Source organism: Seriola dumerili, unplaced genomic scaffold (assembly GCF_002260705.1).
Source record: "Seriola dumerili isolate Sdu_G_001 unplaced genomic scaffold, Sdu_1.0 BDQW01000442.1, whole genome shotgun sequence".
Lineage (NCBI taxonomy): Eukaryota > Metazoa > Chordata > Actinopteri > Carangiformes > Carangidae > Seriola > Seriola dumerili.
Genome location: NW_019174697.1, coordinates 331,003 through 343,873, shown reverse-complemented (window position 1 = coordinate 343,873; position 12,871 = coordinate 331,003). Strand labels below are relative to the sequence as shown.

Below are 12,871 nucleotides of genomic sequence, written 5' to 3'. Positions count from 1 at the left end.
TTAATAAAGTCATCATGTTGCAACTCATTTATTTACAAAAAGAACAGATTGCAGTAATACTGCCATAAAGGATTATGTCTATAGTGTCTCAATATCTTATAAGTCAAATGACTATTAAATGACAGACTGGAGCCAATAGTTAAGCCATTTTGATGGTTTGCTCATAAGAGCAAAGGACTAAGACATAAACAATGCTGCCTCCCCCTGCCAGCTAGCTTGCAGCCCAGCACCAGGCCGGTAGCTAACACTACTTCCCTTATGGAACTAAGCTTAAGAGTTAGAGCAGCAGTTCAGCCTAAAGCCATTTGTTCAAGAGGAGCTAAAGGTTTTAAATGAAAGGAAATGGCAGCAACCATAAATAAACCTGACAGCTTAACAGACAGCGCAGTCTGAAAAAGTTTACACCAGTTCAAAAGATGTGAATCTGAGTCAAATGTGCCCACCAGTGAGTGAACCCTGACAACTGTCTGCCAGGAAAACATACTTATCCCTCCTACAACCACATGTGTCTTGTATAGAAAATAGAATAAACGTGAATTAGATTTTATAACTAAATGAATGACTCGAGTACTTGACTTGAAATACAAAGAAATACGAAGCAAAACATGAGGAGAACATGAGGAGTCAAGAGCAGCATTTGATGAGAATCAGAATACAAAGTGGGTTCTAATAAAGTTTATACAAGAATGGGATTTGATTCATGATCCTACAATTTACTGCTTTTTAATGTAAATGCAGGGTCTCTCACCATAAGTCCAATGTTTTATGGCCTTTGATATATAAACATCTTTGCAGTTTGCAGCCATAAAATACTTGACAATAACTTGGATCCCTTACTTCTAATTACTTCCCTTATGGAAGTAATATTAGGTCAGAATACCAGTGAAGTATGATATGAGGTAACTGAAGTGAAGTCTGTTCCCTCCACCCTATTCCCAAGATGTGTTTGCAGAACTATGACAGCACGTGCATGTTGCCTCATTCCTCCAGTGATGTGATGATGTCCTATGAATTTAGTGCTTTGAGGGAGAAATTGCATCTGTGCTTCTGTGCTAATAAAGACACATGGAAGGTCGATGGGTTTCCTGTTCATGAAAAACGAAAACTGGGACACAACCTGTTTTGACACGTGTACAAGGAAACAACAGCAATAACTGCTTTGTCTGTCTTTGTTTATCTCATATTCAGCATATCTATTCACTCTGCACTAGCACGTGCTTTCACTTACAGTATTGTATATATTGTATACAGTAGATATACTCTCTCTCACACACTGATCATCTGTTTCTCTTTATCAGGCTCAGAGAGTGGAATGCATTGTCGCTACGCCTGGTTCTCATTGAAGCGTTTCACCCTAAAGATAGTTCTTTTAATTGAATTGGCTTTGCTTGCACTTCTTTGATTTTCTTTTTTCCCTGATATTCTCTTTCCATTTCTTCTTCTTCTTCACTGACAATAAAGCTCTGAATTTAACCGACACATATGTAGTTCTAAGGTCAGGATGCATGCAGAGGAATACTTCTGCCTTTATTGCCCATTAAAAATCACTCTTTTCAGTTAATTTTAAGTAACTATATGCTGTATCTTGCTGTGTGTAGCACATGTTTACGATGTTATCAGATGTTGCATATCCACCTTTCATTCTCAAAACTATCCTCCTCCTCTTCCAGGCCATGTTTGTTTTCCATGTTACTGTTTGGAAAATGAAGGACTGTGAATGACAATGAGGAATATTAATTTTAAATCTGCCACCAGAATGCAACCTAATTTTATGGACACCTGATTTTTATGACACAGTAAAAACAAGAGAGCCTATCTTAAACGTGGATTCATTAACCCTCTATTATATCACACACAAAACATCTTTTCATTTGATCCAAGTTCTTGTCAAGTATTTTATGGCTGCAAACTGCAAAGATGTTTATATATCAAAGGACATAAAACATTGGACTTATGGTGAGAGATCCTGCGTTTACATCAAAAAGCAGTAAACTGTAGGATCATGAATCAAATCCCATTCTTGTATAAATTTTTATTAGAACCCACTTTGTAATCTGATTCTCAATAAATGCTGCTCTTGACTCCTCATGTTCTCCTCATGTTTTGCTTCGTATTACTTTGTGTTTCAAGTCAAGTGCTCAAGTCATTCATTTAATTATAAAATCTAATTCACGTTTATACTATTTTATTGTGAATTGAATTCAACTGAATTCAAGGTGCAATGTAAATATATGACACGTGGTTGTAGGAGTCTTCCTGGCAGACAGTTGTCAGGGTTCACTCACTGGTGGGCACATTTGACTCAGATTCACATCTTTTGAACTGGTGTAAACTTTTTCAGACTGCGCTGTCTGTTAAGCTGTCAGGTTTATTTATGGTTGCTGCCATTTCCTTTCATTTAAAACCTTTAGCTCCTCTTGAACAAATGGCTTTAGGCTGAACCGCTGCTCTAACTTTAAGCTTCCACTTTTATTCCCTTATTCTCACTTTTTTTTGACTACTTTTTTTCCCTCCATGTCTGCAGCACCCTGCAGTATATTATAACTCATTTTACTCAGGACATTGCCAGCCCCTGATGGACAGTGACAGATTTTAAAATCAAAATGATCAAATCTAGTGTAATAATGCAAGTAATTCTATATTTTATTGATCTTTGCAGAGCTATTATCTCTTCACTCCCCTGACACTGGTGAGGTCAGAGCTCTGGGTCAGCTTCACCCAAGAGGCAGGTAGGGATTCAGCCTCTTGATCAAAGACAGAGCAGGGCAGTTGCCCTCACTCTGCCCCTACTACCCTGCTAATGTTATGCAACAATGAGGGTGATTCTGAATGTGTGTACGCATATGAACCTGTATGGGAGTATATATGTGAGTGATTGTTTTTCTGCTGATAATGGACAGCAAAACAGACAGCTGTGGAACAAAACAGTGCCACACACAGAAAATATGTGTGTGTGTGTGTGTGTGTGTGTGTATGTGTTTGTGTGTGTGTGTGTGTGTGTGTGTGAGAGAGAGAGAAAGAGAGGGACATGGAGAGAGAGAGAGATTTTTGAGCAAGAAAATGCTTTGAAGTCACAGAAAATTCCAGGAGTTTCCTGTTAACAAGCCTGGGGTATAATGTGAACCAGGAGTGTGTGTCTGTGTGCAAGCAGAGCAAAGTCTCCCCAGTCAGTCTCTCGCTGCTGGTGAGAGGGGTTACCATCACTCCTCTCTTTGCTATACTTTTATCTTTGAGATTCATTCCTGATTCGGTCCACCTGTTTTTTTTGTTTTTTTTTTACAGAATGCATCAGCCTTCAGTGGAGTTTTGAATTTGCATTCAAAGTATGGAAGTTTCTCAGCTGGGGAGTTTTTAACTCTTTTAAACAGCTGGTGGATCCATCTTGCCTGTTTCAGATGCAACATTGCTGCCTATGACACAGCACTACACAAATGTGTGGAGGATTTGTGTGATGCTAACCAGTTCCAGCTGATATATAAACAAACCGTGTCAAGCCGTGTCAGTAAGGATGTGTAATTTCTATACCTCACACTCACATCTGTTGTTGTTTGTTGCCTTGTGGAGCCTCAGCTATCTGAGTTTTCTTGCCGCCTGGCCGGGCATCGGGCGTAACAAGCCCAAGGATCAGTTGGACCCTAATGTAAAGGACTGGGGAGACTATTCAGACCTCCCTCCAGGAATCGAGCAGGGACTGGGGTTGGATGAAAATGGAGAACATGGAGACAACAGAGGACTCGTGGGGTCATCATCAAGCCTGGCTCCGGAGCTGGATTTCCTGGCTGAATTTGCAGGCAAGAGAAATAAACTGATCAGCTGATGCATGTATTTGTCTGTCTGGCTACTTACAGTAACTACACCCCCCTTCTCCGCTCTAGGTAAAAAGCGGCTGTGGGTGATAACAGCCTCATCACACAATGACCACTATCTGCGTATGATGGAGAATCAGCTGGAAGACATGGAGCAGGTACTGCACTTACTCATTTAGTCTTTACACACATACACCATATTGATTTAGAATCTGATGTTTTATTTAATTTGGGAAAATAACACATCGGAATTTCACTCAAAATAGTTTTTGTCCTATGTTTTCTGTAACTCTCTTTCTTTTTCTTTCTCCTTTTGGTCTCCCAGAAAGGGCTGCACTGCCGTCTAGCAGAAAGAGACACATTCATCATCACCATCATCCAGAACGCCATGATGGAAGGTCGGATCCAGAAAACAACTTTCCAAGGTGAAGCAACAGTAGAGAGTCTGGACCCGGACACAGTTACCAAACTGCTGCACTACCTGGATCTTACCAGCCAGGTAACCAGTATGCCTCTAAAGTATATATATATATATATATATCTTAAAAGTACATATCTTACAAGGTATAAATAATTCACTGCCTTTTGAGATTGTTTAAAGAAGAAGAATGCGTTTCTTCCATTGTGATTTACCTGCTCTTGACTTGTGCTTTCCATTCAACAACAATTGTTTCAGGAGCAAGGGTTCACCATGCTGGTTCTGAAGAAGAACCTACGGGTCAGTGAGCGGTTCCCCTATCCGGTCCGCGTTGAGGCCATTTTGGAGCTCATAGATCAGTTCCCCATGAGGAAGCTGGAGAAAATGACAAGAAAAGGATCCAACTTGAGGTTCCATTATACCACTATGCTCTTAGCTGTACTAATAGAGAACTAACGAGTGCTTTTATAAGGTCATTCAGTCCACTTTACATCTACTTACTAAATAAATGTAAAACAATATGAAAAAAGTGAGCAAAACCATAAACATGTCCAAGCTTGGAAAATATGAGTTTTGGACAATCCTTCTTCCATTTCTAAGAGCTGTTGTTAGTGATTCTTGTTAAGCTGCTCATAATATTTAGCATTTAGCTTCATCATGTGCAAAGAAAAATGTTCTGTTCTGTCACATCTACCATCTAAGATGTTAATGTGCGTTATCCAAGTGACCCTGCACTACGATGTGAATTAATGGTTTCTTTATGACAATTTAGATCAAGGTATTTTTTTTTCTTTTTAATTCAGGTGTAAAACCACTAAAAAGAAGGTTGTGGTGAAAAGGAAAAAGATGAAGAAGACGATGGTGCTGAGCCCTCAGAGGCGAGCAAATGTGACTTCTGTGGTGGCATTACAAAGAAAACCTCCTCTGGACAAAAAAGCTGCCTTGAAGAGTAAGGTCCAGGACATACTGAGTGGACGGTCGAGGTTTGTTATTCGCAAGGTGCCTGCTGTGGGGCCCACGGGGGGAAAAGACTCGAGCAGCGGCGGTCAGGTGACTTCTAACAGACAGGAAAAAGAGAAAGCGCACAGTTCTCCACCTGTGTCAAGGAGCAACAAACAAGTAAAGAAACACAGGTGCCGTCTTTCCTTTTTTTTTTTGTTTTTGTCAAAACATAAAGGGAAGAGCGTGAATGTTTTGATTGATTTAACTGAAAATGTGCTTAGATTTTGTATTCCCATCTGGTACGTCATGCCTCCTCATCCCTCCACGCCAGACAGACAGTGCTGGATGAACATCAAAGTAAACATTTTGTATTGCATTGCAGGCCTGACTCCGCTGTGGAAGAAGGAAAGAAAAGACATGGAGGGAAAACAAGTGAGGATACCACAGAGAAGAATGTAAAGGACGACACACAGGAGAAACAGAGCTCTAAGAAAAAGGGCAAAGGGAAAAAAGGAAAGAAAGGAAAAGGAAGAGGGAAAAAGTCCAACAGAGAGGCCAGCGAGAAGGATAAAACAGCCTTGAAGGAGCTTTTGGACAATTTAAAGGGAACAAGAAGATTGATGGTGAGAACTTTCTCTCTCTTTTTCCTCCTGTCTATTGATTTACAGTGGCATCCACATTCCAAATGCGTGCAAAACACTGAACTTTGAAGATATATCCGTACATAATCAGCGCCTTCCCACTACCACGTCTGATTGAAGTGTATGTTTGTGTGTCGTCCTGGTACTAGCTGATCTCGACGCCCAGCAGAGACGCATCACTTTACATCCAGCAGAAAGAAGAGAACGAGAAGCATCACTGTGACCTCGCAATCAGGAAGATCACTGTGGCAACCATTGTGGAAGGCAGTGACGCCACGCTCACGCTGCAACACCACCAGCTCGGTAGGAAGTGTTTGTACATTTGTGTGTGTGTGTGAATGATGTTGTATGTTTGAACATTTGCATCTAAAACATTTGGTTAGGTTCTCTCTAGGGGTGATTCAAGTAATCAGAAAATGTCATGCAGATGTTATCAAAGGAACGCACTGTACTTTTTACTAAGGCAAATGTGGCTTCCATGGTTCCATTGTACAGCAGTCTGGAAATTAATTTCTTCACTCCTGCATTTGTTGTAGCAAGGGTCATACTGGTGTGTTTCATGCTTCATCCTCTTTACTTCAATTCTTTTGAAAAAAATCTGCTGCACACTGCTCTCTAACTGCCAACATTTGTTGTTGTGCTGTGTTTATATGTGGTGGGTACTTCTGACTTCCAAGACATTTGCTAATTTGCAACAAAACACAAACTACAACTGTGACCCATGGGGATGTAAACTGTTTTTGGAAGAGGAAAAGTCAGGGACCACCAAGGCCCTTACAATTCATCCTGAAGGTACACATAAATGTGTGAATCGAATTTTATGGCAATCCGTCCAATAGCTGTCAAGACATTTTGCTCAAAAACCACAAATGTCAACCTCATGTTGGCGCTAGAGGAGTAGTCAGAGGATCACCAAATTCATTAGCATTATCTGGGACCCATGAATGTGTAAAAGGTCATCATAATCTATCCAGTCATTGTTGAGATATACACCAAAGTGGCAGACTGACAGTAGTAAGCTGAGACAGACAGACAGCAAGAAGGATATTTTGGGTATCATAGTTAGTCTTGCTGTGATTGTACTGGGTTCCATTTGTTCCTGTCATTGTGTCCGCTCCCTCCACTGTAGGTCTATATGTACACACGTTCATTTATATATTAATATGTATGTGTGTGTGTGTGTTTTAGAATCAGAGCGTCCACTCAGTGACCTATCAGAGCAGTTCTTGGATTCAGGCCTGACCTCCCTGTTGAGAGCAGAGCTCGGCCTCTCGTCCTCTGACCTCTTTTCCATGACAGTCACAGACTACGACATCAAGCCCAATGTGAGAACCTTTTTTTTCCCCCATTGTTTTCTGCTTTTTCTGTCCTTTTACTTGAATACAGGTGAGAATTTATGCTCCTTTTCAGCACCACTTTTACACAAGCTCACACCTGGAAGCTGTATAGTTTTATAGATGCAGGATTGTCACCTCCTCTGCCAAGACTGTTCAAACCATTCTTTCACACGCTTAAACTCCAAGGTCCATCCTTGAATTATTTTTGAAATTGTTTAAGAATCCAGCATCATTCAATTGAAAAATTGAAAGATCGTATTTCCTTTTTTACTCATCTCATTGTCCACATTTCTAAATCCAGCAAGGTGATAGGAGTTCAGTGTGTCTTTTCTCCCTCTTATGATTCCTATATCACTCTTTAAATTGTCTAACTAGCTTTTATCTTTCCCCAGAGAGTCTTTGAAGCTCCACCATCAAGCACTGCTCTGTTTGAGTACATTGACAACTTTCCCTCAAGGCGCTCAGAAAAAGAAAAAGAGAGGAAGAGTCCTCCGGTCTGCTCCAAGGACAAGCAGCCTGGAGCTGAGAATTCCCTGCTTAGGTAAAGTATTGTAATTCAGTGCTCATTATTATCTTGTATCCTTGAGGCAACAATGTCTGGAGCCTTTTTTGCTACTATGAAATCCAAATTAGTACTCTTAAAAAAAAGACTGATGCTTAGGATATATTTATATGTGCATGCTATCATCACAAAAATGTGCCTCAAAAAGCCTTTCAATAAAAAAATAGAGTACATGAGATTCAAAATTGCCTCTAGGTGAGTCTGAATTCTTGAATGTTATTGGTCTCCTATGTAGTGAGACATGTCAGACGTAGGTTTGACTGACCTACACCACAATTTTCAAACCTGACTGACTATTTTTATGGACGTTAAGGTTCATGTCTAAGAGGAGACTGTTGCTCATCTCTGCTCCCTCTGAGGATGACTACTCTTTCCAACAGCAGCTCTCTGCTCTCAGTGGACAGGAGTGTCACCTGGGTCAGTAACACACCACACGAACAATACACTCTGTCCGTTCTGTAGGTTTTGGTAAAATATGCAAAAGCTTTGACAGAGTCAGTTTTCCCCTCTGACCTTCAGGGCTGGGAAAGGCAAACAAAGACAACATTATATTACATAATGAATACATGAATATGATAATGTCATACATGTACTTGATGTACAGTAAGAGAAACTAAGAACTGCATTTTATTATTTCACTTGTAATGGTTTTTTGTTTGTGTATTTGAATCCATGAATTGAATTACCGTATGTCCCTTACTCTTGCTGCTAAAATACACATTCTTGGTCTTTCTGCAGGTATTCGCCACTTTGCCATGTTAAAGCTGACTGGAACCGGAGACAAAGCGTCAGGAACTGTGGAGTTATTTCCACTAAATGGTGAGTGACAGTAATGTGGGGCAGTCCAGGGACATGGGACAATAATGGCACCAGTAACTTGGAATGTATTGTCAGTACTGTGTGTTTTAATGTGAAAATACATTAAGATTATGCTTTATCTACATTTAAACTAGAATTACAATTTTGTCTTGTCTCTCAGACTAGTTTCAGGTTACATCCCTCCCTTGACCTTTGACCACCAAAATCAAATCAGTTCATCCTTGAGACCGAGTGAATGTTTGTACCAAATTTGAAGAAATTCCCTCAAGGCATTATTGAGATATTGCATTCACAAGGCCAAAACCGTGTTTTATGAGGTCCCCGTGACCTTTGACCTTTGAACACTAAAATCTAATCAGTTTGTCCTTGAGTCCAAGTGAATGTTTGAGCCAAATTTGGAGAAATTCCCCTTACAGCTTTACTGAGCTATCCCATTCATGAGAATGGGACTGACAGACAGACAACCCAGAAACATAATGCCTCCGGCGTCGAGGAATAAAAGTGCATCATCAAAATGTGAAACTGTTAAACTCCTAGGTGGTCCTTTTTTAGTTTGATCCATTTTTGCTATGGTCTGTGAAGTGCACTGCTTAGTTTTCACTCCATTATCTTCACTTCTTCTAGGTCATAGTCAGAGTGAGGTTGAGCCATTATCCCGTGACATGGTGAACAATCTGAGAGAACAGCTGAAGATCAGTAAGGACTACTTCAGCATGCTAATCGTGGGGAAGGACAGTGATGTCAAGGCGTGGTTCCCATCCCCCATGTGGTCCTTGGACAACATCTACGACCTGGTGGACTCCATGGAGCTTCGCCTCCAGGAGGAAAAGCTGCAGAAGAGATTGGGGATCCACTGCCCTGAGGACAGAGGAAGAGGAGGTAGCGAGGCGGGACACTATCACAGCTATGATCATGACAGGACGGAGGAGACGTACTTCTATCATGGGTCAGAGGAGTGATCAGAAAAAAGGAAGAAGAGTAGAGTGAGGAAGTGGAGATACATCCTTGAGATGAGATGGAAAATACTATACATGAACGCATGGATTTTAACATGAGAAAACTAATAAACAATGACCTCAAAAACTCATCTTGAGGACTAATGAATTCTAAATAAATGATGATGATACATCTGTTGGATACCACAATAAGCTGGATCTTCTCTATTTGTAAGTAATAAATTTGAAAAGTGAAGCAGAAAGTAGTTGAATGGTTTCATTCAAGAAAGTCTCAATGAAAGCATATGTGCACTCTTCAACTGTTCTTTAGAAAAGCTGGTGTTCCGTTATTTTGTTGATCGCAGCAACAGGGGAAGAGGAAGAATGTCCATACAAGGCCGAGCAGATTGTGCTTTTTGGCAACATATCTGTCCAATCTATTTTAAACACATTCACTGAGTTGTACAGGAATACAAATGGAAAGTTCCTGTGTTGAGACATTGTGATGCTGAAATCGAAACTGCATTTAAATGAAACAAATGTTTGTTTTTTAACTCTGAGTTAAACATCTGTTTTTAAAGAGCTGCAGTCTGCTGACACCTCAGGGTCAGTAAAACAATGAGTTATTGATGTTGGGCTCTGCATGCCCCAGGACATTTCTTTGAACAGCAAAATTTAACTTGTCTCCAAAGTTTTCCAGTTGTTATTAAAAAAAAAAAAAACATATCATGAATGTAAGCAATGATGGTGCCAGAATATCTACAGTTGCTAAAATCTAACTGTTGGATTAGAGAACCTTTTGTACCCCTAGAACACATGGAAAATCATCAAATAAATAAATAAATAAATAAAATGAAGTCTAGAAGCCCTTTTCAAAGCCACCCACATAGATTTGACCAGTCCAGGGTCCAGTAAAAAGATTGTTGAATATTCCTGACGTGGTAACATGTCCTATTCTAAGGCAATGTTTGAAAGATGAGAAAATATGCAGATTCAGTTCAGAAAAAATTAATCTGTGTCAAAATTATCAACAAACACCACACATGCATAAGCGTGGATGTTAGTTTCCATGAGATCAGCAGCATTTTACAGTAACAAAGAGGGAAGTAGACTTTTGGGAAGTTTGTAAAATGCAAAATTATACTTTAAACTTTAGCAGATTCCAAAACACTCAATGTAAATTAATGAAATTAACTCTTGTGATTTGTAAACTGTAGTAAAGATTGCTTTTAAATTGGTCCTAAAACATGTGCAGCACCTGTATGACAAATATTGAAAGTGTTGATATCATCAATGTATGATATCAAGTGACAGACTGAAGATCTGGCATCGTGATAACATTAACATTGTTGTGTGGAATGTGAAGGTAAGTCAGTGAAAACATGACCAGGAGTAAATCTTTACAGCAGAGTGAAGGAACTGAGGCAGTGGAGGAACATGAATGTAAAGATGAAAGATGGCAAAGTAAAAGGATCCATACTTCAGGAAAAAGGAGAGATAATAACTTGTGATGTAGTGCATGCTGCCACATAAGTGGCTTTACAGTCAGTGGGCTTAACTTTCAAAAATCTAAATAGAAAACCAGCGAGAAAGGTGAAGAATGAGGAAAAATAAATAAGAAGAAGCGGGAAGTTGGCTGTAATTGTGTAACTGTCTCTGTGTGAAAATTTGCATGTTTGTGTAATGTACCTCCAACAGTCCAAATAAATGGCAGCCAAGCAGATTAGAGACTTCAGACTGTGTCACATTATGGATGATGGATGGATCCCAGTGCATCCTGGGAGAGGATTACAATGGATAGATGGATGGATGGAAGAATGGATAATCCAAAATTTCAGCTTCAGCTACATTTAGACAAAACTGAGGTCTGTGTTAATGGTGATGAAAACTAAAAAAAATCTGGAAAAAATCTTCATGTTCATACTTTTAACAACAAATAAAGCTCCATCACTCTTCAAAAATTAAACTCAGTCATTTTAGGTTTGTTTCTTATCAGTTGGCATGTTTTATATCCTCTTCTCACTTACTTTGTGTAAATCCTTTAACCCATTATGAGCTGCAGCACAGTTGATCAATCTGGAGTTTATAAATGATAAAAGTCACTTGACCTTTCCTCTTAGTGTCAGAGGCTCTTATAAACTTTGGTTAATTGACCCTTTATTTCTAGAATGTGAGGGATAACCTCATTATTTTTAATTAGTCATACAGTAAATGGCTACACAAGAAGCATAATTGCAATTGCAAACAGTGATCATACCCTAAACTGAGCAACAACATGGGCACAAGCTATTACTACTACAGCAAGGAATCAATATTACAGCCTTAATTAAAAAAAAACTCTGAAAGTAGAAATTAAAGTAAAAATTCCTGTAACTATTTCAACATCAGAGGTACAGTCTACTGAGCCTTGACAGCTTGCCTTGATTCACAAATAAATCTTATATGTTTTCTTGCTGCCTTTGATGATGCTAGCACAGCCATGGAATCCACCAAGAGGCCTGCTCAGCTTTCTTAAGATCAAATGAGGTACAAAAGGTTGAGCCATTTAGCTTGCTCAAAAAAAAGCATCTATTGACACTTCTTCTGCTGTTTTCTGTTTTCTTCTTTATTCAGGGTGATCAAATGGGCCACAATAATGTGGCCACAGATTGGCATTTAAGCCAACACCCAAAAACCCAGACAAATATGGCAACTATAACTATTTTCACACCGTACATGAACAAGAGCTTGGTCACACAGGTGACTGTACCAATAGTCAACCTCAGCCAACTACAGTAGACTACTGTACCTGGCATGGTACAAATATATCTTAAATCCTTTATGGCTGCATATTTAGCATATACCTTGATAAATTAATAATCAACACAATTTAAACTGTGATCAAACTCAAGTAATTTGCTGTCTTGTTAGTATTTTTAGATTCCTCTCTTTTTTAGCCATGCTAGTGGCATGGCTCCCACACACATTTAGTTTTTTGTTTTTTTGTTTGTTTCTCTGTTTCTTTTGCTTTTCTCTTATGTGTTTTTGTGTGTTTGTCTATTATTACACCTTTGTTCACTTGTCCTCTAATCACTTAATAAAAGGAAAAAAAAAGGTTCTCAATAACATTCCCATCAACATCTGCTGTATTTTCTGTTTAACAGAAAATGTTAGCATGCTAACAAGATGGTGAACATGGTAAACATTATACTGGTTAAACTGAGTAAACATGAGCATGTTTAGCAGGTATTAGCTTGTTGGCATGCTGGTTTTAACATTAGCTTAAAGCATCAGCAGTATAGCCACACAGAGCTGCTAGCATAATGTCTTGTAGGGCAATACACATGGCCACATCCTTTGATGTGGTGTCTACTACAGTATTGTTGTTGCTTTTTATGGCTGTAGCTTTTTGCCTTGTCACATCAATGTCAC

At 39.4% G+C, this 12,871-nt stretch overlaps 1 protein-coding gene across 1 annotated transcript; it reads left to right on the top strand.

Annotated features, from left to right (window-relative positions):
- Window positions 1–3,472: 3,472 nt before the first annotated feature.
- LOC111234248 (coiled-coil domain-containing protein 80-like) lies at window positions 3,473–9,711 on the top strand. The gene is made up of 12 exons (XM_022762218.1): window positions 3,473–3,791; window positions 3,876–3,964; window positions 4,132–4,305; window positions 4,486–4,634; window positions 5,028–5,357; window positions 5,549–5,789; window positions 5,957–6,110; window positions 6,996–7,132; window positions 7,537–7,685; window positions 8,020–8,123; window positions 8,445–8,525; window positions 9,150–9,711. Exons 1-12 carry the CDS (start codon window positions 3,509–3,511, stop codon window positions 9,482–9,484), a joined length of 2,226 nt encoding a protein of 741 aa, XP_022617939.1. The 5' UTR covers window positions 3,473–3,508; the 3' UTR covers window positions 9,485–9,711.
- The last annotated feature ends 3,160 nt before the right edge of the window (window positions 9,712–12,871 follow it).